Raw genomic sequence first — 27783 nt, 5'->3', positions numbered from 1 at the left:
GGTACGTCTGGAACGTACTGGGGTGTAGCTTCACGGTGGTACGACACGTACTGGGGTGGGGGTACGTCTGGAACGTACTGGGGTAAACATGGACGGTGGTTTGACACGTACTGGGGTGGGGGTAGGACTGGAACGTACTGGGGTGTACCTAGACGGGTGGGGGTATACATACACGGGGGGTGCGTGTCGGACGTACGGGGGCTGGGGGGAGTGTTGGGCGCGTATGCGGGCACATGTCTCCATGGTTGCTATAGGAGTTCGGTGTGGACGGTGTTTTTTCCATACGGTTGTACGCTCGGACGCACGGGTTGGATCGTGATTCCTCGGTCGGACTTGGCTTTTCACGTTTGTAAGGTAAATCGTCCGAGGACGTGTCGGACACATTTTCCGACCCGAGGACGTGTGGGGAATAATTCCCAGTGCGGTTCGTATGGACTTTTTACCATGCGAATCGTGATTGCCAGTTCGTACGGCACTTGTACGATTCGTACGGTAATAAGACCCGATACGAGTCGCACGGGGGAATTTTTTACCGGATCGTGATCGGCACCAAAGTCTGTAAGTTAAATGTCATTAGTGGACTGCAGCACACATGTTGCCATTAGAGTGATTGCAAAATACAACTGCAGGTTTCGGGGTAATTATTCTTTTTTCTGTCTGGGACCTCCAGGCTTTATCTGGTGGTCTCAAACAGAAAAAAAGTATTTCAAAATGCCTGAACTAAAACAAATAAAGCCACTCAACCCTGCCAGTATTGGCTCATATACAGCATATGTGATAGCTAACATCATTCATATGATTTACTCTTGCTACACTACCTGTTTCTCTGTGCTATTGGCAAACAGTTACCTTGAGAATGTCAGGAGATGATATTTATGGCATGAATTTTGTTTGCCACAAACCGTAACTGGTGCATTTCAGTGGCTTTTAGCATTTCTAACAAAGCCATCCAGTCATGTGTTAGAGGCTGACCATAACACAATGTGTGTACACTGGAAATAATAAAACACGTCTGGCCAAAAAACAGCTAAACCTATATGCATCCAAAACCCAAAAAATTACACTATCTTAATCACAATCCCTAAACACAGACAGGAAAACAGCAGAGCAAGGCACTTTTTAAAGACTCACCAAAACCGAGATCAGGGAGGGTCCAAGAAAGGAGCAGTTATATCTTAAAAATCTACGTGGTAACTTTAAAACTATGGGCCTGATTTGGATATTGGTGGTACTACTATCGTCCTACCATGGCTGGGTCCCAAGAACTCCATCGAGCTGCCAGTGGCCCCCACCTGCCGTATTTATTTGTTGTGGCAATAGACAGGAGACCGCAGCGGCTGTGGTCTTCTCTGCTGGCTAACAGTACCCCATAGTTGTCATGCCAGCTGCTTTCCGGCAAGCAGATTTAGATGTTCCAGTGATGCTTGAGGTGTCCTGGCGGCGGAGTCCTGAGTGAGTGAGGCCTTGGTGGTGTGGATACTGGTAAGTGCTACTCATCATTATCTTACTGCACATATATGTTGTGAATGTATCATAAAGTATATGTGGGTAGTGTGTTATGCCCCTTTTTGGAACATATTGCATGCCACACAAACAACATACATGCCTTATTGAATGCACACCTACAGGCATCACAAGCACAACACCCACAAGTACCACAACAATATTTTTTATTGTGTCAATACAGGTGTGATCATGTTACTTAGATGAGTAGGAAAATTAGCACTACTTCAGTACACCTAAGAAAAATGTAAGAGCAATGCAGAAGTACACGAGGCTACAGCAATTGTCAATACATAATACATTGGATAATTGTACAAGTACCTTATAGTAGGTCTCGGTGAAAACAGAGTCATTTGGCAGCATGGTGAAGTTGGTGCAGCAAAGGAGGGACCTGGCCAATTGGGTACAAGATGGAAACGGAAGTGGGAAGCAGGAAAAAGTTAACATGGGAAAAAGTGACGCACCGGCGGCGCAAGGGGTTGTGAATAAGCCCCTACGTTTTTACCCCATTTCCTTGATTCTGCCAAAGTAGGAGGGATTCTTGCCACAGTTGCCACAACGGAAAGGCACATCGTAATCCAAACGGTGGGAATCTGGGCTGGAGTCCCATCAACAGTTGCTTCTGTCTATACCACCGTCCATGTGGTTGAGAATTCCTGGCAAAGTCGGCAGGACTCTGGCATTCTTTCATCTATGGAGCAGCCCACATCTAAATATAGCATCTGGGCCACCAAGTCGGAAGGTGGGAAGACCATCAAAAAGTTCATGGCAGCACCTGATCCACCAAAATCTAAATCAGGCCCTATATCTGGAAACACAATCATTTTGGCTTCAAACACCAGCTTGTCAATTTATGACACATCAATTTAAAACTGCCTCCTGCCAGAGATGGTTTTCATGAGCTAAGATTGACCACAGTTAAGTCAGGGCCAACATTATAAAAGGGGTGACACCTTCATGTCGTAGGTGCCCTCAATAAGACAATAATTACTGCACTATTGCCTCTGCTATTGATTTACCAGCAGAGGAAGGAACCACCTCACCAGACAGAGATGTCTGCAATTTCTCAAAATTACCATTTTTATTACAGGGACAGTAATAGGGCACCATTTTTTCCCGAATGACAACAATATGTCAACCTCACAGACATACCCACATGCAAACACTCATGCATGCACAGAGAAGCACGCACAGAAATATTTGAAACCTTTGTTTTATTCACTCTGTGACTAGTCCCACTCAAGATGCTTTCTGCATCTCTCCTGGATTATATTTATCTCCTCCAGCTCAGCATCCAAAGCTGCAGTATGGCAGGCCATGTGTCCACATTAACAGTGTGATCTCACATTAATGCTTCAGAAAGGTGGATTCATGGCCCTTACCAGTTCGTGAATGATCACTAGTAGTGTGGTATCTTGAGTGAGTATCCTGAAAGAGATGTTAAAATGTGCTCAGGTATAATGTATATTAGGTCCTTGTATTATATACTAGCTGTTCTCCTCATGCAAAGCAAAGAGCAAGCCTATTCTTCTCCCATGAGCTCCAAACACCTGATTTCGAATCAGTTTGTATCAGAAAAGTCCCTTCTTTATTGAAGAAAAGCTAATTGGGGAGAATAATCCACCTATTTTATTTCCAAAGCCATACATTCCCCATTGTAGAGTAACTTCCACTGATGAATTATCTCTCAAATTCAGTATTACATCCAGAACTTAGAGAGTTTTTTTCTATTACCAAACTTTAAATACGACCCTCACTCAAATACTTGTTCTTCATAAATTAATAATCGCACTGTGAGAAGATATGCTACGCCTATTCTGGCCATCATGCTGAGGTGATAAATACACTGAAACAAGCATGCTTCTTTTGTATGGGTGTTAGTATGTAGGGACAATATTAACTGCGAAACTACCTACAAAGAGCTGATGATAACTAGAAAGGGGTTTTAAAGACACAATTGACCTAAGAGATGGATAAAAGGAGTACAGGATGAGTGCAAAGGAGACAATGTCTTCTTGGGGTCTACCGAAGGGCTATTCAGTATTGCAGTTGAGTATAATAATAATAATAATAATAATAATAATAATAATAAAAAATACAATCATTTGATATCACGCACGAATCAACCCAACCGAGGTATCTTGGCACATGGTAAATACAAAACTGAACGTAAGGTCTAGAATAGTGCTGTTTTTAATGTTTTCATGAATTTGCTGTAGTGAGGGCAAGTTATACTAGGATAAAATGCCAATTGAACCCATGGTCTCTCAAATCCTTTCATCTTTTCCTTGGTGATGGTTACTTGCTTACATTCTGATTCAACTTCACCTTTAATTGAAGAAGGAAACAAATGAAGAATATATTTAGGCAAAGGCGCCAATAAAAGAAATCAAACCAGATTTCAAATCTTTCAATACTGAATAGCGACATACAAGAATATCGAGGGTCGAATATCGAGGGCAGAATATCGAGGGACAAAATATTGAAAGGTAAGTGCAGATTGGGAGCTATAGATTTTCCATTCTCAACTCCACACCTACATACCTAGAAGATATATGCACCATATAGGTACATATATGTGAAGTGAGGTATAGACAATCTAGATTTACTTACCTGTTGATATTTGGTTTGATATTTTGTCCTCAATATTTAGTACCATCAATATTCTTACTCCAATATTTACTATGCACACCCATTTTAAAGGGTTTTCTGCATAGGGACTTGCATTTTAACTGCTATTTGTGTGTGTGTGTGTTGATGTCTGAGAGATAGATGTACATGTTGCGTGTGTGTGTGTGTTAAACTGCAAAATAAACGGCTGACATTTGTTTTAAAGGTTCAGTCTCTGTCCCCTGGAATATTCCTTATACACTTACAGGACAGTGGGCAAATGGAAGAGCTGCCTGTAAAGTCTGGTTAGTTGTGGATTCTGCAACTTGTATTTCTTCAGTGTACACAATTCTCCTTATCACTTACGACCGATTTCTCTCTGTTACCAAAGCTGTAAGTATGAATATGCTGCTTGTTGTATTCTACCTTCAGTTATTGAATTTGGTACATCAGGTTTATGTATGTTAGTGTTAATTACAAATAAATGTGATTTCACTAAGTACCCAGGGCCTCATTTATGGCATTTTGGCATAGGGCAGCACAGCAAGGCACCTTGCTGCTCTATCTTACTAAAGTGAAAGTGCAGGAATGCACCATATTTAAGCAATATGGTGCATTTCGGTCCTTTCTGCCTGCGCGGCACTGCACTTTATGTGGTGCAAATGTGAAGCAGGGCCTCATAAATAAGCCCCCCAGTAAGCAATACAATAGATGCCTCTGTGTGATGGACAACACAAATTCACACATTTATTATATAAATTATCTCACCAAACTTTCTAAAACACTGGTCTCTTTCTATGAAAAAAGCTACTTTAAGAAACTGAGCATGTTCAAAATGTTTAAAACTGTTTATATGACTTTGAGATTGATAGGGGCTTATTTATGAGAGCCCTGCATCACTTTTGAACCACTTAAAGTCATATATGAGTTATGCAGGGCTCTAATAAAGATTTATGAAGCCACGCAAAGCCACCCTGCATGGCTTTGGTTGCCTCATAAATCATGAGTAATTCGATTGAGCGCAAATTGCTGCGTCGCCTTACTCTTCTCCTGGGAGGTATTCCATAGGCATCGCAGTAGGTTTTCCCATCCAACATCCATGAATTTGACACTGCACTAGGTTTTAAGAGTGAAGTAAACCTTTCGAAGTGTCAAATCTGTACGCCTCCCAAGGTAAGGTGTAATGACAAGAAAAATGTTAATTTCTCCAAATGTCTTCCTCTTTCAAAGTGTGCTGCATTTGTGTAGCACACATAGAAAGAGAAAAGCGCCTTATAGGATTGTTTTTGTGGCAGAAGGTGGCCCTTCCTGCGCAGCGCAGGTAGAAAGGATAGCAGTGCACCATATTGCTTAAATATGGTGCAACCCTGCTCTTTCACTTTGGCGTAGGGCAGAGCAGCAAGGAGCCGTGCTGCGCTGCCTTACAACAAAATGCTATATATGAGGCCCATAGAGTAATATACCCAGAAACTGTCCGATGATTTTCAACTTTGCCACTATATGGACAATGAGCCATCTTTCTCCAGTATTTGGTGCTTTGCTATTTAAAATTATGTTTCATTCTCTGGAAGTGAACTTACTTGCACACAAAATTTGAAAAAGCACACTTGGCTGTCGTTAGAACTTTTCTTCCCTACTTTAACCCCTTCTGTGCCCATGACGAGCTGGACTCGTCATGGGCCGCGGTTGCGCTGTGCCCATGACGAGTCCAGCTCGTCATAAACCCCGCCCGCTAATGCAACGGCCGGCACAGGGCGGGGAAAGGGCGTGGCACACAAGGGGTTAAGATAGAAGCTGAATGTGTACATCTTTTGGACTTCAGTGGAGAAAGTTACTTTACACGCTGCAAGACGTTCCAGGCAATCATAAACAGGGCCTTTTAAGTGCAGGTTTGTCTTTAAATTAAAAATCCTCAGACAAAGATCTCCAGTTATGACACAGAATATTTGACACCTGTCGGAGTGCGGAAATTATTAAAATAATTCCAAGTGACTCTCGTGGCTTAGCTCAAAACTTATGGTTCAACAATGACTGAGCATAGAGAAAACAAGTCTACTTTGTACCTATGGGAATAACTATTTCCCATGATTTGGCACAGTTATTTTGTCATGTAATAGTAAATTCCAGGGCAGACATGAGAAAAATAAATGCTAAGTAAATGGTTTCTGAATATACGTATGCTGAAAGAAGAGGCATTTTCTAATTCAGCAGTAATATACCAATGCCAAATAACTCAATCACTGTCATTTACTACCTGGCAACGGGCAGCCAGAAGACCACTCTAAAAGGATAACCTGCCCCTATTCAGGAAAGAGCAGACTATCTAGGGGCCCAATTCACAAATGTAGACTTTGACCAGTATTCACAAAGGTAATCTTAGACAAAAAGTCTAAGGGGGTCATTAGGATGGCGGGCGGATCGCCACCGCCGGCTCGGCGGTGGTGGTCCGCCCGCCATCCTAACTAGATTTACCCCCGCCATATTATTATGGCGGGGGGTACAGCGGCAGACGCAAAGTTTGTTCGCCGCTTTTCTGCCAGTTGGCAATCGCTCTGATTGCCGGCTGGGCAGAGCTGGGTCATAATATGGTTTTGGTGCCTAAAAGGCACTGCCATCCATATTATGATGCCAGGTCCAGAAGGCTTTGCCGCCATGGAAAGGCTGGCAGAAATTGCTTTGGGGGCCTGTTGTGGGCCCCCGGGGGTGTGGGGGGCTGTACTTGGAGGGTACCTATGGTACCCCCTTCATTACCATGCACAAGGTGGCAGGTGCTGCGCGGTGCCTGCCACATTATGCATGGCAATGCACAACATGCCTCTTTGGCATTGCGGCTGGTGCTGCTTACAGCAGCACCCGCCGCAATGAAAAATATGTTTAATGCGACTGCCACGGTGGCGGTTGCATCATAATTGGCGGTGCGAGACTGCCGCACCATTGGCAGCCGGTCCCAGGACGGCTAGGGTGGCCTAATGGGGCTTTAAGTTTACAAATTTCGGTATTCACAAAGGTAAGTTATGAGTAGTATCTTCATGTCCACACTAGGAGCGGAATCTCTGCCCCAAGTGCTGAGATACCACTCCGCACCCGGAGTGTACTCTCCGCACTCAGAGGTCCAAATTGGAATGGTGTGGCAAATTAAAAAATGCATGGATTTAGTTCCAGACTGGACCGGGAGTGAATGTTTGACACTGTTCAGCATTCTGTTCATCATCTTTTTTTTGCAATGTTCCCTCTTAGTGGCAAGGGTATGACCGGATGTGGGTCAGGTACTTGCTACACCACCTGATTTAAACTAGTCTGGCTGATATGGGGTGATACCCCGAAACCAGTCCCAGATGTTTGTTTTATGGTCCAGGGCGGATCTGGCCTTGCAACTCAGGCTGGACTGTTTCCATGAGAAGCAGGATCAAAACTGATTTGCATATGGCTAAACCCAAACTGGAATGGTGTGGCGATCAAAAAAAGGATGGATTTAGTTCCAGACTGGACAGGTGGTGAATGTTTGATGCTTTTCAGCATTCCTTCCATCATCTTTGTTTTGCTAAATAAACGTTTTGCCAGGCCCAAACTTTCATTTTTAATACGTGTAAGTCACCCCTAAGGTACTCTCTAACTACCCCTAGGGCAGGGTGCATGGTATTTAAAAGGTAGGAAATGCATGTTTTGCCTGTCTTGGCAGTGAAAACCTCCTAAAGTCGTTTTCATTGTTGTAAGACCTATATCTCCCATAGTCTAACACTGAATTGCCTCATTACACTTAATAAAAGCTAACTTCAGACTGGGAAAGAAATTATGTTTACAATTGTTGTTGAGATTTAATTGTAAAATTAATAGGAATTTAAAATCCTCTTTAATGGTGAAGTCGGATTTTAAGTTACAAGTTTTAAAATGCCACTTCTAGATAGTTGCCAGGTTTCCCTTCCTGGACACAAACAATCCTGGATGCAACCCAGACACCCTTGCACCATGGTGCAATGGGGTTTGCATTGGCGCACGGCAGCCACAACTTCATCAGCACTGTTGGAAAGGTTGGAATGCGCCATATATCATAAATACAGTGCATTCCTATGCTTTCCTTTTGACGCAGGAAAGTGACTTGTATCAAAGACTTGTAAATGAGGCCCTATGTTAGTTACACAAATTGCCTCTGGGCTGTTGTCTGCATGAAAATTAGACACTAGGACCACGATTTACTAACATTTTGTCTTAGGGTTGCATCACTTTTTTGATGCAGCTTCGATGCAGTGTATTTTGGGACTTATTAAGCCACACAGAGCCTGATTTATGTGGCTTTGTGTTGCTTAGTAAAAAAAAGTAAAGGAAGGCAACAAATAGCACTGTCTTGCATCATTATGCATCGGGGAAGCATTTAATGGATGGACCATTAGTTTTCAAGTGCACCTCCCCATAGATTTGACTTAAACCCAGATGTACTAAAGTTTCTAACCCTGGCTTTGAGCAAAAATGGTGCACCTACCTGAGGGTGGCATAACAAGGATTAATGTCTTTATTTCCTTTTGTTACGTCCTCTTTCCATGTGCGCTGCATTCTGCAGCACACATACAAAGAGAAATAATGCTCTAAGAATAGTTTTTGTGCAGTCTTATCTCAACACAGGCACCTTTGCATCCTGGCACAAGAATGCCCGCGCTCGTACTAGACTGCCACAGCAGAGACAGCATTTTGAGAGAGCAGAAGTACCCCATATTATTTTATACGTGGCACATTTCTGCTCTCTCCCTTCTACACAACATAGAGCAGCAAGTTATGTTGCTGTGTTGCTTTCCAGAAAGTTTAATAAATCCGTGCCTAGGTTTGTCCTCGCGTGCAAAAATATCACCATGTACGGGATTAATGTACTTTTGCACTTGGTGTGTGTAATTTATTTTTAAAAGTCATGTAAGGTTCCTGATTGATGCATTGGGCAGTTAACTGTATGAACAGCTATACTTGAGGGATGTCCTAGGATATCAAAATGACACACTTGCTCAATGTATTGAGTGGTTGTCTGCATGAAAATATGGTCAAACAGATCAAACTAAACATCGGTTCAGTATGTTATTCAGAATTTTGCTTAACCAAAATCGAAAGCTATTTGAAATGTGTGAAACCCAGCTATTGGAGTTTATGCTCCTGTAAAAATAAATAGACAAATGACTATACAAAGTGCAAAAATGCTTAGGTTCATCTATCGTATTTCTATTTTGGACACTCTAATTCTTCTAGGCACATGTGGAAGATTTATTCACAAAAAAATGTGTCTCCGAAATGAAGCTTCTTGCTGCCACCGTTCAAAAATTAAAAATAAATGGGAATAGTATTCAGTCAGTCAGTCAAATCAGTTTTATTCGATTATTTAAAATCACAAAAAGTACAATACATATTAAAAAAATTAGGACAATCATATCAAATATATAAAACAAAATGGGCATAAGTAAATATTTCATTAAAGTTAAAAACAGTCAAATACATATCCAATTCAATCTATGGAAAGATAGAGGATTTCAGAAACGATTTAACAGAGAAAGTCTCTTTTTTTTAAGTCGTACAGCTGCAACAAGAAAGCTAGCGATGTTGCTAAGCATTTGTAAATAAAGAAGAGCTGGCTTGACCTGTAGGAAACCCTTGCCCCTCAAGAGAGGGACTAGAAACCTCCTTCGTATTTCTGCATAAAAGTCACAAAACATCATAAAATGCAGTGTACCCTGTGAAGAAAAATTATCACACTGACATGGATCTATATTCTCAGGTTTAGACCAGCCCGAGATAGTACCCAGGGAGAAATTAATTAATTTAAAACGGAATCTGGTCAGGAGCCAGGGATGGAAAGTAGGGCTCTATTGGTGGAGAGGATATTATCAGATAATGGGCCCTAACAAGAGGTTTCTGTAGCTCCTGCTCCTCACGTTCCAGCATAAAATTATTCAATAGTTGTGCTTTGATCCATTTCACATCATCCTTTCTGATGCCTTCTGGGCGGTCAAAAAGATCAGAGTGTCCTATTTAAAAAAACATATGCTTAACATAAGCCAACCACGGGATACTACTGGCTTTATCCAGGGAAACACAATCCCGCAGGATACAATGATTCAAGGTGAAGTCTGTATTAAGCCAGATTTTGAGCCAACAAACCAACGGGGCAATTCTCATTAGATCAGATACATAGCCAAATCCAAGTTCCTGATGGATGGCAAAAGTAGAAGTAGATTGAGGGACAGACAAAATAGTTCTTAAAAATCTATTTTCCACCTTCTGTATCTCTTCCTGCTGTTTATAGTCCCAAATCATTGAGCCATACGAGGCAATAGCCAAACATTTGGATCTATAAATTCCAAGCATGGCTTCAAAAGGTCTAGCACCCAGTCGTTGAGCGAACCCTAAGAGGGCTATCGTTGACCTGAGTACGGCATTCTTTTTTGCCTTCTGTTGGGGGACCCAGGAACCTCTTTCGTCAAAGAACACCCCCAAATAAGTAAAAGAGGGCACCCTAGAGACTTCAGCTCCATTACAATAAAACAACAACATTTTCCTATTTCTCTTACCAGCTATCATATTATGGGATTTCTTAATATTAACTATCAGATTCAAAGATTTCATAAAATCACCAAAGGCATTCAGAAGCCTCTGAAGGCCTACAGCAGTACGAGCTAATAGTACTGCATCATCCGCGTATAGGAGGACCGGGATAATCAGTTCCCCCACACGCGGAATATCCAAACACGCCTCCGCCAAAGATTTTTCTAGGGCATTGATATAAAGGGTAAAAAGAATTGGGGCCAAAATACATCCCTGTCGGACGCCCCTCCCTAACTTAAAACGCCTTGTACATTTGCCATTCTGCATAACCCTTACTGTTGCAGAAATATCCCGATGCAGATCAGCCAAAAAATGCCCATATTTAGCAAAATAGTCCACAGCTTCGACCTGTTAACCAGATCGAACGCTGAAGAAAGGTCCAAAAAAACCCATGTATAAAGAACCATTAGCTATCGTATATTTGCTTATTATGCGATGTAGATTCAGACACTGATCCAGAGTACTTCTACCCTGTCTAAATCCATATTGGAGGTTAGAAAGGACCTCATTTTCAATCACCCAGTCCGTGATTTTGGCCAGAATGACTTTGCCCAATATTTTTACGGCAGAGTCAATTAAGGATATGGGTCTATAACATCGAGGATCCCTCTCGCCCTTTTTAAAAACTGGGATAATTGTTGATAGGGCCCATGATGCAGGAAATCCCTGAGTTCCCGAGGCATTATAGACATTGATTAATATCCTTGCCCAAAATTTGGGATCACATTTATAAAGATCCGCTGGCACACAATCAGGACCAGGTGCTTTATTATTAGATGTCTCTATGATTGCCTTTTCTACATCCGCCTCCTCAAATAACAGTGGGAGCGAGTCTCGGCAGGTTACCAAACTCAAAAGTGAATCACCATTTTCATTGAGCCCATAAATTGCCTCAAAGTGCGTGAGCCACTGCCCCTCGGTGATATTGCTCTTCATGGGGTCATTCTCTACACCCAAAAGAAAAAGTTGTGTTCACAATGGCCCAGAATCTCGCACTATCCTTTAAAATTTCTACTGAGGAAAGTGCATTCCAGGCTTCTTCTTTAGTCTCTTGTATACGTAAGTAAATCGCCAGCTTATACGATTTCCTTAAACTTACTATGCGATCCCTATCTCTTGGAGTACTTTTCAGAGCTTGGAGTAGCTCTCGGTGGGCCCGTGAGCAGTTACTGTCAAACCACCTTCCACCCAGCTGATGTCTTGGTTTAGATTTAACAGTCAGATCAGAAACTATCTGCCCACAGATACCTTCAAAGGCCCTAACAATCTCCGTCTTTGAGGAAGTATGGTCGACACATTTTGCAATATTATCTTTTGCCTTTTCACAGATGTCAGCGTGGAAAGATTCAGGAATAACTTTAGACCATTTTAACCTCCTCCCCTGGTCACTTGGTACTAGAGAGCTAACTCCCACCTTTCCTTCTGTTCCTAGCAGGCCACATTCTCTGTCAACCACTAAGATAACAGGATTATGATCGCTAAAGGGGGACAAATTAGCATTGTAAGACATTACCTTAGCTAGTAACGATGTTGATAGAAAAATATAGTCAATAATGGTGTCCCTATCCTTAGCTTTAAACGTAGGGACCCTATCACTTCGGGTATTAAATCCAGGTTCAAAGAGGTTAGCCCCGGCCAGGAGGTCCTCCAAAGCCTCCCTCTGTTGCCAATGCTCAAAATGAGGCGTCACTGAGTGAGCAGGTCACAGATGGTCATCTATACAGCAATCCCTTTCACACAAATGAATAATAAAATCGCCCATGACAATGATATAAAACAGAGTGGTTTGCTTTGACCTATAATTATCTAAAAAACTTCCCAGATGTAATAAATGTTGGTTCACCACATCACATTCACCAGAATTATAAAAGTTAACAAATACAATTTTGGGGTAAATAAGGGTGGATAATTCTACTATCAGACAATTATGAGATCCCGACTCCAACATCCTTGATGTCCCTTTCAACTTTAGTGAAAAAAGGAGCGCTAGGCTCCCCTTGGCTCTACCATCCGTGGCTGGACGCGCAGGTAAACAGTAACATTCAAAACCGTCCAGCCAGAAATTGTTCACCCTATCCCACGTTTCCTGCAAAGCAATTATATCATATTGTTTTATGAATGACAACCACCGAGTGTCCTCCCTTTTAGACCTAATACCAGCGATGTTCCAACTGACAATTTTACAATTTTGATCAGGTTCAGCTTCTAGAGCCTGTTCAATTAAGCATGGACCAGGAGAACAAACCAATGGGGGCTCTAGTCAGTCATTCATATCAAGATGAGACAGAGGGAGAAATCTATTTGTTAAAACTAAATCCGACTTATGCTACCTGGGCTTGGGGTTTGAGATTGAGGGTCTGTGTATGCACGCCATAGAGGCCAATTTATACGGGGATCGGGCAACCTATTTCGGGTAAAAGAAGGAGTCTGATAAGCCCTCTTCCATTCTGGCCTAGTACCAGAATTAACATTCCCATCCAATCGTCTTACAGAGGAATAGAAGAAACCCAAAGGCAGAGCCCTAATGCCTCCCTTCATCAGCTCAGAGGCATCCCAAAAAAGCCTATCAGCTATATTACATTTATTAAAGTTAACAATGATGCAGTCACCATCAATTTGTATAGGGCAGTTACCAATCCAACCCACACGTCTAGCCATTATTATATTAGATGAGATCCCAGCATTACCACAACAGTGTTGATCGCACCATCTTTTAGTTTTCCGTGGTAATGCCTGGGAGGATTCACTATCCTGGTCATCAAGAGGGGGAACCCCTACTAGAACAGCCACCAAAGGAGTAGCTTGAGGGGGGAGATCAAGTCTACACAAGTTAGGGCTTGGGCAATTCTCCTGTCTAACAGAGGGCCCATCAAAATCATCAGTCATACCATTGGGTAAAAAATGTAAAGGGTTCTGGACAAACACGGGAGTTAACCCTCCCTCTACATGTGATCTCTTTGCACGTGCTAAACTAGGCAAAGAGGGAATACTATTATGGGACTGGCTATATTGTGGGTCTGTAGGCCTCATTGGTTTTCATTAGGCAAACGCTATATGGAGACAATATTAGGTATTGAGGAAAATGTAGCACATTTTCCCAGGTCTCATACACCAGGAACCCGGGTGAGTTCTGTGCACAGCAGTACTAAATAAATTTAGGTCGAAGCTCATGAAGTCTCACCATTTGAGTGGAGGTAATGCACACATGAATAGAGAGATAAAACTATCTGAGGGTAAACCATGGAATATTGGCTATTTTACACCAACATAAGGTGGAGCAATAAGAGGATCTGTATTAATTGCATTTTCTGCATTTTCTTCCCTTAAATGACATAAAGGCAGCCTATATGCTTATAAATCACTTGTATTTTTAACAAGACAGTTAACTCATGCATACATTTACAGCACACCTAATACAATTATGGAAAATATGTCAAACCCAGAATCGGGTCTCTTCCCTGGGGGCCTAGGAAACTCAGATGAAACCGGGCAACCCAGGTAACAAGTATCGCCTTTTGTTCCTGCAACCCCAGTAGCTAGATGTTCATGTGAGTTTCCGTAATGCACACAACGTATTAGGCTCTAGGGCAGTGGTCTTCACACAGCTTTTGGCCTCCTCTCCAAGTTGCACAGCCTGCTGAGATGCTTAATGGTGAATGTTGAATACTGCTGACATGACGTGCTAGACCTTGAGGGGTGTTTGAGGCAAAAGAGTAGCCATGATATTCGATAGAACATGTACACACCCACACTGCCTCACAAGTTTAAATTTGACAGCAGACTAAAAAGATACTAAAATGGCAGCAGCAGTGACGGTTTTCTAGCAGACAAAGAACCTGTAAAGCAAGGGGTCAGCAAGGCAATATTGCAAGCTTTGCCTCAAACACTGAAGAATTACTGAAGAGGAAGCAGTAGTGTGAGCATCTTGCATATTTAAAATAAGTAGAGCCTGGATAGTACCAATGTAAGCATACCTCATGGATAGAACAGGTCTAGCATGGGAAGCAGAAAGCAAAGCCTGGGTGTATGGTCTTTTGTAGGGGCCTGCTGACCCCAACAGTGTATGGCGGCAAGTGTGGGAGGCATGGGCCGGCTAAGGAGTCTTTCTGACCCTGACAGTGAGTGCCAAAGAGAGGGTAAGATAAGGGGGCTATTCTGAGGTGCCCATTCCTCCATAATTTAAATAGGGAGTAGAGGCACAATACTGCTTAGTGATGTTGGAGCAGTAACTAATTGCTGGGGCCTCTGTTAAACCCCAGAACAGCGCTGTCATTTCCTAGCGCTGTCATTTCCTAGAGCCCCTCTGCAAGAAATCTATCCTATTGTACTATTAACCCTTGGGACTCACGCACCTTCAGTCAGTTGGCAAGAGTACCATAGGCTTTCCATGACAAATTGTTGTTATTTCTCATGGGCCCTTTGACGACCTTGATGTTACATCAGCCAACTGTCATAAACCCTCATCTGGCTACCACTGATCCTCAGCCGTTAGAGTTCTCAAGCAAGGTCTGTGCCTACCATAAGCTCATATCCTCAAAAATCAATTTCCATCCATGATATGCTGTCAGACACCACCAACAATCCTCAGGGACACTGAGCTCCTTTGCACCTGCATTCATGGTGCATTAGGGCACTTCAATAATCTACAGTCCCATAAACTACCTTTGCTCCAATGAAAATATGGACTGTAAGTCATGAGCAATTGCATACAATACATAAATGTGCAAACAAACACATATGCACATATTTTCCATTACTTGATTTTTTTTAGATATTTTTATTAGTTTTCACAAGTTAAGCAATACAAGCGAATGTCAATCTACATCAAAGAATACGTATGTTGGACAGAAAATACAGTTAGAACACCTGTGAGCATTTCACAGTATGAGACGGGTGGGTGGGCTGTGCTTAGTTGAACAGTGTATTGAGAGAAGTTGGCATTGTGACAAGGGCAATCGGGCTAGCAGAAAAGGTTATATTAACCATATGGAATTTGAGAAGGGAGGACTGCAGGTGAGTGTTGGTACAAGAACTCCCTTGTGGGGTATTGGTAGCTTTGCATGTAGGGAACGCGCTGCATGTTCACTAAGGGAGGTCTTCATTACCCAATTACTGCTTGAAGTGGGCAAGTAGGGTGGCCCATTGAGGGGAGTTAAGTTGCCTGTGCAGGTGGCGTACCTCCTCGTAATGGAGAACGTCTTCCTCCGCTGTGCCCCATATGCGCATTGCTCCATGCCATGTGGCTACTATGGGGGCTACGGAAGAGCACCAGTGAAGTAAAGCGTTTGTTTGGCAAGCAAAAATGCTAAGGCTGCAAAGCAGGTGCATGCTTTGTGTATATGAGGAGTGGACTAAGTCCCAATAAGTGTGAAGGGCAGGATAGGACCAGAGCAGGTGCATGAGATCTGTGTAGGTGGCTCAGCAACGTGGGCAGTCAATCTGTGTTTCAAGAAAATAGCGGTTTAATTGTGCCGGGGTTAAGCATGCCATATGGAGTAAGAAAATTGTATGTTTTTGAAACAGGAGCAGCGGGAGACCAGTTTTGACATTTTGAGTGAACAACTCCACTCCCTGTCATGTAGAGCCCTCTTAAAGTCATCCTCCCATTTCTGATGTAATGCTGTGAGCGGGGTGAATAGGTGATGTCCATTGCCCATGGTTAGAATGGTTTGTATTACAGGATGCATGGCAGGTTTCTCCTTTGAGATGTTCCAGAAGGGTGCGACAAATGTGACAGAGCCGCCAGTGCATGAGGAACTGTCCAGGTGGGAGGTCATGCTCCTCGACCAAGTGGTCAAAGGGGAGGAGGTGGCCATCAGAGGAGAGGTCACCCATGGTAAGCACTGAGCAGTCTGTCCAGATCCTCAGGTCTCTAACAGTGTATAATCCTAGGCTGAGGGGTAGGCTTTCCAGAGGTAGTATTAGGGCATAGAGTGGGATCCTGTGTGTATGAACCAATGCCATATGCAAGGGCCAAGGGGAGAGTGCTGAACTTTTGGAAGGAGGAAGCCCTGGATTGTTGGTATCGACAGGGGCCCTTGTGCAGTGCAGGCCTCGCCCAGGTAGCTCCCAGCTGTCCATAAGGACGACCCCTCGACTGTGCTGCCAGAAAGTATGCCATGAAGGATGGGGTGCCCAGGCCTACCCGATCCACCGGTAGCTGTAGTTGCGCAAGGGCAACCCATCGGTGCCCGATGCCCCAGATGAGTGTACATAGGAGAGTATCCAGTTCCTGGAAGAAGGAGCGTGGTGGTATAACTTGGAGATTTGTGAAATGATAGAGAAGGCGGGCAGAATGACCATCTTTGCCAGAGCGCTCTTGCCTATGGGGGCAAAAGGAAGGGGCTACCAAAATTGCACCTGGGTTCTGATTCGATTCCTGCTAAGGCCTTACAAACGTTGCCTTTGTACAAGTCCGGGGAGTGTGGTATAAATGAATCCCCAGGTAATTGGTCCCTTGGGCATGCCAGCTAATGCGGGTATCGTCCAAGTGTGTGTCGCAGCCCAGCGCAAGAAGCATAATTGGCCAGAGTGTCTTAGAGTGACATGACGCCAACTGTTATATCTCACATGTACAAGAGCGGGTCATCCACATATTAAGACACAGTGTGCATCCTGTCTGTGAGCGGGACACCCCACTGTCGGCCCTCCTTGTGCTACGGTATGGCAAGGGGTTCCAATGCAAGCATGAAGAGCAGTGGGCTAAGCAGGCTTCCCTTTCTTGTTCTACGGCCAGCAGGGAAGGAGCAGAGACGAGCAGACCCAGAAGAATCCAGGAAAGTGGATTGGAGTGCAGTAGATGGGTGTAGGCTATAAGTCTAGGCCAGATCATCATACGGATAAGTACTGCAAAAGAATTGCGCCACCTCAGAGTATCAAACACTTTCTCCAGTTCAAGAATGAGACAGGCCACCCATGGGAACCGCTCTCTTACTTGGTCATGTATAAGAAAGAGGTGATGGATGTTCTGGGAGGTGCTGCAGCGGGGACCAGAGACATTTTGATCTGTGTATACAAGTTCCAATAGAATCTGGCTGAATCTGTCATTAGGGGTTCTGCCTAGGATTTTATTGTAAGCCCCAAGAATGGCTATGGGCCTATATGATGTCAGCTGCATAGGGTCTCTATTCAGTTTAGGGAGGGCCATCAAGAGGGTTTCTTGAAGCAAATGTGATAGCTCACCAGCACTCAAAGCAGCCCTGTACATTGTGAGGGCGAAGGTGGCCCTCAGGGTGCATGCCACCAAGGAGCCCCCCCAGGATATGGCCAGGAGTGGAGGGGCGAAAGATCCGCTCAGTGGGAGAGTCCAAAGGGCTGTCTGGGTCATCATCTCTCACCTGAGGCTCTGATAATGGGCTGTTGCAGACCTCGAAGACCAGCTCAGGCCCTTGTCAGGCCCTCAAGTAATGCTATCCGAAGTTGTGGAGTGCAGTACCTCCTCATTCACCCTGATGGCAGAGTCGAAGCGGATGAACCAGCACCCACCAGGTGAGGGATCAGGTGGAGCCCTACTCCCGTCTGTCGAGAGGTTGCCCAGGGCTAATGCCCCCTATGGGCACCTTCCACGTCACCACGGGTCCCGGCACCCCGCACAGCACACCCCAGTCTGGGGTTGCGGCCCTCCACCACAGCTTTGGCCACCATAAGGCTTGCCTGTCTTATGCTCTCAGGCACCTCAGAGATGGATTTGAGGCCCCAGAAAGGAAGGAGTGAGGTGTGAACTGGAGTTACATATTTTGGTGGCTACCCACCGGTTCACCATTCTAGATACCTGCAGATTCTCAGGCTGGCAGATGGAGTGCTCGCGTCCACCATCTTGGCTGGCCTGGTCATGCCCCTCCCACATATTTTCTTTTATATGCCACTTGTTACCACCTTCGTGCAGTTTGGAAAAAAGTTATTGTGACTTAAGCCTTGCATGTCACAGTCACTTCCTAATGTAACATGTCAGAGGTTTGTGCAGATATTGCTTGGATCAAGGCTAAGCTGCAGCTCACATATTCAAATCTTGAGAAATAGTTCTGTGGATAAGGAGCCTGTTGAAAACATCCACAGGTGATCGATGTGGCCTAAGTTCGAAATCTTACAGACCTTCATTATTTGGACATTGAAAAAATCAATGCAAAAACATCAAAAAGTGTTGAATGATTTTATTTCTGCGTCATGAAGAAGGTAATTAGGCATCTAGTGTTTCTGTTTTCCCTGATGGCATTAGGAGTATGAATGCAAGGTGTAAATGACTTTTCGCATCCACTCTAGGCCAAGCTCTTTAAATCAAATCATCGGGGAGCTTTTTTGTTATGTTAAACCTGCCTCTTCATTACTTTACAACCACAGCACTGTCTGTAACTCATCAGCAAAAGTTGCTGGCAGCATGCACATGTGGATCCTATATGTCCTGCAAGATTCTGAAGTCCTCTTGACAGGGGGAAGTCCATAATTTGAAGGCCACTTTAAGGGTTAAAACCGAAAAATTGTCCCAGCTTACTTTTGAATGGTGTTATGGGCACAATCAGCTACTGATAGGACTTGAATATCACACAAAGAGTATAATATCTAGGAACTTACATACCTTTGTTAAAAAATAAAATGCTATATTCATAATATAAATGCTTAGTAACAGATAAGAATCTTGCATTAGATGCACATTAAATTATATTCAACTTGGATACACAGGTTCAGCTCCTGAGGGGTGGCTATGTCTTAAATTGCTCCTAAAGGGTGGAACGGCCTCCCACTCCAGATCAAAACCTCCTCCTCTCTCAACCAATATCCCATATGCAGGGCTAGGCACACACATGCTCAGCTCTGGGATACCCTAGCAGGTGATGGTGTGCTTTACAAATACACATAACATAACTTAACATAACAGACTGGCACTCTACCACGATTGCCACAGCCAAATGTCCCTAATTGAGCTACATAAGATTATCTGAGAGTTTCACAATTCAGATTGTATGGTGACACCAAATCCTCAATCTTAGACAATCATTTCCTCTTTAAAGGCAAAGCTTTAAATTAACACCTATTGAATAAAAATAAAAGCACACATTTTTAACAACCTCACAAAAGGGAGACCTTTGGTAAAAACACACCCTCTCTGCACTCCTTCCAGCAACTTTTTCTCAGGGAAGTACATGAGCTCGCAAGATGCAGTGAGCCAGCTGATGCACACTCAGATGCTTGCCCCAAAGTGTTATTCAAAAGAATCCCACTATCAGCCTCTGCAGCAATCCCGAACTTAATATCAGCAGAGAGCCCCTAATTGCAGGCATATTTCTTTCAGAACTCAAAATATCATTTAAGTGACAGCTAATTAAGAAAAATAGCTTGAACACAAGAGACCCCATAAGGTACAGACCCATTTTTAATGGACCATTACTTATAAAACTGATTGAAAGATTGATCTTCCACCAGATTCCAAATACCTGGAAGAAATCTCCTTTCTACCTGACCAAAAAAAGATGTTACTGGCCTGAAATATACACGTATTCACTCCCAATCTCCATTTGGTATGACCTAAAAACTACAGTGCAGGAAAAGGGAGTACCGACATCATTCTCTTGGACATATCAGCAGCATTCATAATCTTACAAGATGAAATCCTATTGGACAGACTAAATGATTTGGACATCTAAGGAAATGTCATTACCTGGATCAACTCCTGACTTAAAGGCAGGTAAAGCATCATCTCTAGCCAGCAACCGATGCAGCATTGAGAGAAGAGTTCCGCAAGGATCTGTTACCTCACTGCTTTTGTTAAATGTATCCCTCAAACCACTCCAGGAGCTCATTAATTCTTTCCCAGTCACTTAATACAGCCATGTAAATGATACACAGATTATACTCAAACTGGGTAAAACAAATTACATTGTCCTAAAAGCAACTGACCAATAGGTAAAAGAGATTCATTTCTAGCTCAATGCCTCAAAAACAAATCCTAATATGTGAGGATTTGAGGACCTTCAACCCAGTAGTAAAGTAGCCTGAAGAAATGTGAAAGCCTCCATCAACCTCCTCTAAGGCATGGAACATATTAAATGTCATGGAATCAGCCTTGTCCATGATTGCACCAGTAAACCAATCAACCAAATCCACATTCCACACCATGAGAACACATGAAACCTTGCCTCATCGTTCATTCTTGTAGAAGGTCTAGGCCACCATCCTTATGTTAACTTTACTGGACTATGCTAATGGACATACCAACAGGTATCAATATCTACTATGAGAGAGCACCAAAGGATTTAACATGCAACAGGAAGATGATTTCAGCACCTTACAATTTGCAATCACTTTCCACTGACTCTGAATGCTCCACACTGGCTGCCTATTGCCAGAAGGTCTACCTTCAAACTACTGTGCATAATAGGCAAGGAAATTGGACCAATATATTTTGCTTTGTAGATCTGAAAATCAAGAAAAACTCTAGGCCTGGGCAAAAATTTCGTTCCGTTCGCGGAAATTGCGATAATTTGGCATTTTTGCGTTCCGCGGAGAGCGCGAAAATGTCAAAAATTCCGGTTTCCGCAGCTTGGCGATAATTTGTTTCTTGCTCGCGCTGTAAAATGATACATTCTCGCGCGCGCGCGATCGCCTTACCTGAATCCCTGCGTTCGCCGACAAGTTTTCTTGATCCGGTCGCGTTCTCCATGAGATGTTGTATTGTTTTTAGCCATTTGCGCTGTCTCGCGACAGTTCGCGCCCGCAGTGACGTCATGCGTCGCGCGATCACGTCTTTCTTCTCGCGATCATGCACCGCGAGAACAACTCAAAACAAGATGGCCGCGCCCGCAAGCAACCACATGGGTAAGTTGGCGACCCGCAACCATGCAGAAAATCTCGCGAACATGCCGGAAAAAAACTTCCGCATCTTCGCGATATTTCTGCTTGTTTGCGATAATTTTAAACATTCTCGCGATAATTTGCGAAGGTTAATTCCGCAAATTCCGCCCACCCCTAAAAAACTCCCACAAATAGGAGTGACATTCCAGAGTGTCACCATAAATAATTGTTCTGCAATATAAGAAGAAAACTGTTGTTACATATTTCACCATCCAAATTGTGAAAGTAGGAAATTCACTGTGAGAAAATATGTGGTCTACTGAAAATCATCTGGAGTTTAGAGAGAAGCTGAAGATGTGTCTATTCCCCACTTGAACATAAACGTATAGCACAGATTAAACGGGAAACAACCTTAACAACACAGTTGTTACATCACATTCTGTAACAACGCGGTCATTAAAACGACCCGTTGTTACAACGCAATGCCATTACATCGCAAGTCAATAGATCGACTTGCACTAGTTTTAGATTTGGACTATCTTTGAACCGTCAGCACCACTTCCAGGTGTGATTTAAGGATAGCTGATAGCTGGAGCCTTTTGGTCTCTGAAGCTCTGACAAGGAGGACAGCCAACTAGTCCTTGGAGTCGCCCTTAAAGTTGAGGGTTCAAGCAGAGAAGCAGGTTTCAAGGAGCAGGGCAGTCCTCTGAAGGCACAGGGCAAACTTCTGGAAACAGGGAAGTCTTCTTGAAGAAGCAGGGCAGTTCTCTGAAGTACACAGCAAGCCTAAGGCAACACAGGTAGTCCCCTGAGAGTCCTTCGCAGATCCAAAAGTTTAATGAAGAGGGGGTCCTAATTTTATACCTGGAACCAGCTTTGAAGCGGATGAAACACCTAGAGTCCCCCTCCCCACAGATGGCATCAGAAATTCCTTCCTCCCTGCCTTGGTCCCAGGAAGTCTAGAAGTCACAAAAGGCTAGGGTGAAGTAATATTTGTGTGGGTGTAGGCAGCTATTATAAAGTGGAGCTATGCACGGCCTACCCATCTCGTCCTGCCAGAATGGCTCAGCCTGGCAACAGCTAGTCCACCTATTGTGTAACTGTCTAGGTGGAATTCACAATCCCCAAACAGACCTCTGGTACCAAATGGTTAGGACAAGAAAATACCAACTTTCTAAAACTGTCATTTTCAGAATTTTGACTTAAAATCTGACTTCGCCATTAAAGAGGATTTTAAATTAAAATTCCTTAGACACCAAACATGATGTTTCTAGCTGTTCCCAAACAAAAGTTAGCACTTAATAAATTAAATAAGGTATGCTATCCTATGGGAGAGGTAGACCTTAAATTATTGAAAAAGGAATGTGTGCATTTTTCACTACCAGGACATACACAATTTAAAAGTTCATGTCCAACTTTTTAAATACAATGCACTCTGCCCTATGGGCTGTTAAGGGCCTACTTTAGGGGTGACTTATATGATCAAAAAGGTAGTTTTGAAATAGCAGTTTACAACTACACACAGGCTGCAATGGCAGGCCTGAGCCATGTTGTAAGGAGCTAATTAAGTGGGTGGCACAATACGTGATGCAGGTCCACTAGTAGCATTTAGTTCACAGGCCCTGTGTAGACATTAAACCACTATACTAGGGACTTACAAGCAAATCAAATGTTCCAATCAGTTGTAGGTCAATTTCATTATGTTTTAGGGAGAGACCACAAGCACTTTTGCAGTGGTCAGCAGAGGCAAAGAGCACGGAGTCCCAAAAGCCAACAAAAGGGGTTCAGATAACAGGAGGAGTAAAGGCAAAATGTCTGGGGAGTGACCCTGCACAGAGGGCCAAGTCCAAGAGAGTTGAACAAGGGGAGCAGCGGGGCACGTGTGGTCCTAAATCAAAGTCCTTTTTCATTCAATGCAGGGATTATACGAAATTGTAATCCAATTAGACAAGCTGTTGAATGTTCTATAATGTGCTGCAGTAATCTGCTGGATATACTACATATTACTTGGTAAGGCTGAATCTTATGCAGTGTATACTGGTATTAAATTATATGTATTTCTTAAAGTGATTCTATTAGGCCATTCTGTAATTAATTTTACCACATTTCAAAAATATATTGCCATCACTTTAAGGTCATGGAGAATTCCAGTACAGTAATCTGAAACCTAAGTTAGTGAAAGTCTGGTAATCAGTGATTTTTAAAAAATGCAATTACCAAAGTAACCCCAATGTACCCCAATATAGGGCTAGGAAGGTGCACAACTTTTTACCTACATCTGTCCTACCTTGCTCAACATAACAGATCTGGTGCTGACCTTTTACCTAGTTAGGTGCCAAGTAAATGTTTTTTGGTTTTATTCGAAAGCTAGCCCCACTTATTATGCATGAAGATTCTTAGTATCACAGCAGGATTACCATCTTCTACACAATAACTATGTACAAAAGTCACCACTATTGGCCGACAGACCCACAGAACCATGACACATCTAGGTAGAACCATGAGGGTTCCTTTCGGGTATATAAGTACCACATCTTTGCTGGGCAAACCAGAGGAGAAAGCTTCCAGGCTGACACGAGACGCAGAGGTCCCTGCACGCAGACACTGCAGCAAGCCATGGTCTGTCATCCCTTGTGGGTTGTCCAATTCGAGACCAAGACGGGGTCCTTCATTCTCTCACATCAGGTAATGGAGTTGGCTCTTTCCTATGGGGGATTCTTGGTTTTACACCTACATACATGCTGGGTACACTTAGGTACATCTAGTTAGGAGTTGCATCTTAAGAGTACTCATGATTACTGCCACGTATCTATATGCCTGCATATATTCACTGTTTTTGCACCATGGTAAAATTCTACCTTTTATTTACTCTGTTGTTGTATTTAATCATATATATATCTGTTTCTGTCTAATGTTTATTGCAGCACACGTATGTTATACTAGAATGATGCTGTATGTACGTCTGATCTATTGTACATCTTTCTTTGTGATGTTGGAGAGATGACCTGATTTAAGTATTAATTATAACGGGAAATCATTAAAGAATTGCTGATACTGTGATTCTATGGAGAACCACTATTCTACTAATGTCTGAACATATTGGTAGAAACTCCAAAAATGGAATTTACAGATAATGGGCAAATTCACTAGCATCCTCAACATCCTGGCCGCAGCTGTAGACTGTGGATCACTGGTCATTTATCACATATATCCTGTAACTGTGGAGGATTCTACATGGGGAAAAGAACTGGGTGCAAAAGTCCCCAGCACAGATGAAGAATTCCTCTCAGCCAAATTCAAGCTCAGGGCCCTGCTTACTCAACGAGACATTTAGGTTTATGTTACTCACAATGTTTCATGTGTAGTCCTGTTTTATGGAAAGGTAGAAAAATACGAAACTGTGAGTTTGATCATTGATCTACTATTTGACACTGCACTTTTCATGTCCGTTTGAACATGTATATAGATGAGTGAGAATGGAGGCAGTTTTATTCTAGAGTGCCATAAATAAAAAAAATCATTTTTCATGCATGTCATCAATATCACACCATATCAAATAGTGAAATTGCTACTCTTGTTTAAAACAACGTTTCTCTCTACAGGTGTCTTATAGTGTTCAACAAAGGAGCAGCAAAAAGGCCAACAGCGCCTTCATCCAGATAGGCACAGCCTGGATAGTGGCATTTCTGGTTTCTGCTCCAGCCATCATTTTCTGGGATATTATAGTAGGCAACAGTAGTTTGCCAGATGGAACCTGCAGTTTCGAGTTTAACAACTCCTGGCATTTTCTGATTGGACTTTCGTTGATGGACTTTTACATCCCCTTCATTTGCATTGTCTATCTGAATCTGAGCATCTACTTCAACATCAGAAAACGGAATAAAAAACGCTCGAGGAGCTTGAACTTGCCGAGGAAGAATGATAATTCAATCACTGATAACGGATTCAACACTGCTATCCGAGTGGAGGCTTTGAAACCGTATTCTAATAAATCTGCGAATGAAACTTCACCCATAGGAAAAGTAAACATGCTTAAAATTTCAGTTATTGAAGTGAACACAACAAAACGAATTACCCACGAAAAAGCTGGCAAGCTAATACCTGCTTCTGACCACTCAAAACTGAAAAAGGATATACAAATTGTAAAGTCACTTGCCATTATTGTGGGTGTATATTTTATTTGCTGGGGGCCATTCACATTGCTTTTTCTTACCCGAGCAGTTTGCCAAGGACTGTGCTTCAACCCTTACCTGTACGACGTTGCATGGTGGCTTCTCTGGATCAATTCCTCTATCAACCCCTTCCTATATCCTCTGTGTCACAAAAAATTCAGAAAAGCGTTCATGAAAATTCTGTATTGTAAAGTAAATTAAGTCGTATATACACACGCACACACACGAATTTAATAAACACATATATATAGAAATGCACATATATAAATATGTGTGTTTACACATACATACACTCACGTATGTATTAATATAAATATGTATATATATATGTGTGTGTATATCTATATATGTATTACAAAGTTGGTGTTTATATATTTTATGGAGTAGGTCATAGCGGCTCTTTAATTAACGATAGGTCAGATGTTTCATTGAAAAGCCGTTCTTTGTATTGCTAATAACTTTGGGGTCATTTGACGTAGTAATGTAAAACGTTCTAAAATTACTTGAGACAGTTAAGGTTCGGCATGGCAAGTTTTGTTTGAGTAAGCAGATGGAGTGAAAGGAAAGGGGGGGTAAAAAAGCAGTGTTTTCCCCTTTTTATTCTCATAGGAAACTTTGTTCTCCACTCCAAACAATGGATTTACAACAAATGTGGCATTAACTAAAACTTAACTCTGAGAAATGCCTTTGTTCAGCTTGATGTAAATATGTTTCAGTATTTTATGAGAAATTAGCATTACAAAAATGTGTGAGGTGGGTTAACATTTTGAGACATTTGGACTGTAAATTCGCAAACAGTCCTTAAAGCCATTTAGAACAGTTTGTGGACCCAAATTTGGAAAACAAATCTTAATCAGTGCTTAATTTGTAAAATATGAAGTGCAGGTGCTCAAATGTTTGTCGGAGGCCACAACTACTTTTCTCAGGCTCCACCCACTTCCCCTACTGGCTCCACTCACTTACTGTATTAGCTCCACCTACATCCTCAACTGGCACTGCTAAAAGTCAGATGTAAGCAGGATGAAAGCATGGAAATGTCACACATAAGCACCAGGCACGCAAAGCCCATTGGGCTCAACAGGCTTCCACCCCAGCACCCCCCCCCCCCGTCGTGTGTCAGCCCGGGCTGAGACAGCTTTCCGGCAGTGGCGGCTGGTGACATTTCAACGTGCCGGGGCGTAAAAGTTGCGGCTGAGTGCAATGTGGCAAACAACTGAAAAAAATTTGAAAAAAAAGAGGGGGCAAATGTTTCATTTTCAAGCACATGTGAGAAAGCAAGAAGGTTACTAACGCAATTGTGTGTAGTTATGACATCAATTAAGAGATTTCATATGATAATAACGTGGGTAACTGCTTATTCAGTATAACCACAGAACTTCATAACAGGCTTCGAACTTGCATTGCACACAGTATAAAATAGGCTGCTACAGAATACACAAAAAGTTTTAAGATAAAAAGTGTTTCCAAAATATAGATTTACTGCGGACTGCACTCAGTAAGTGCAGTTTTGTTTATAATGCCACGGTCTTTTAAAAGCACACACTTCACACACCTTAGCTGGTAGCTCCCTTACAATACCCATCAAAAAGAATAAATATGTGTCTTCAGGAAACCCTTTTTTTTGGTAACCATCTTTAAAAGCTCACACTTTACATTATAGCTGGTAGGTCCCTTACAATGCATCTGGAAAAGAATAAACGTGTACCTTCAAGTGATTCCATCAATCAGCCAAAAAAACGCTTCCAGCCCAGCCACGGTTTGAAGATGGGCGCCCATTTACCTGTCTCACCTCACCCGTGACCCCTACCACAAATAGTGCAACTGTCAGCACCCCACCTTCCATAGGGAAGAAGGAATGTGACATCCAAGAGGGGGAAGGCACAGAGAGTTTACAGTGCTCCGGCCAGCGTCAACATGATGCTTCTGCCGCTTCTCGCCGCTGGAGTCTGCCTCTCCCTGTTTGCTCGTCCATCCACCGCATGGTTTGGTAAGAGCGAGGAAAAGTTATTCAATTTTCACTCAACTTCCTGCATCTGGCGGTCTAGGAGCAAGCCACCTGTCTAGGCAAAGTGCACCCCAAAACTGTCCGCTTCGTCTGAACACTTTACAAATCTCGGTCCAGCCCTATTGCTTATTA

The 27783-nt window shown here is 42.9% G+C and overlaps 1 protein-coding gene across 1 annotated transcript in view; it reads left to right on the top strand.

Moving 5' to 3' along the window:
- LOC146831439 (histamine H3 receptor-like) overlaps nt 1–25847 on the top strand; it is a 55685-nt gene extending 29838 nt beyond the window's left edge. Inside the window, exons 2-3 of the mRNA XM_085603909.1 lie at nt 4340–4506; nt 25077–25847. Of these exons, the coding sequence (XP_085460035.1) occupies nt 4340–4506; nt 25077–25847 (938 nt within the window). The remainder of the gene's footprint in view (nt 1–4339; nt 4507–25076) is intronic.
- Nucleotides 25848–27783: the final 1936 nt, after the last annotated feature.

The sequence above is a fragment of the Triturus cristatus genome, chromosome 5_1 (genome assembly GCF_964204655.1).
Source record: "Triturus cristatus chromosome 5_1, aTriCri1.1, whole genome shotgun sequence".
Lineage (NCBI taxonomy): Eukaryota > Metazoa > Chordata > Amphibia > Caudata > Salamandridae > Triturus > Triturus cristatus.
The sequence above is the reverse complement of the archived record's forward strand: the minus strand, read 5'-3'. Positions and strand labels throughout refer to the sequence as shown.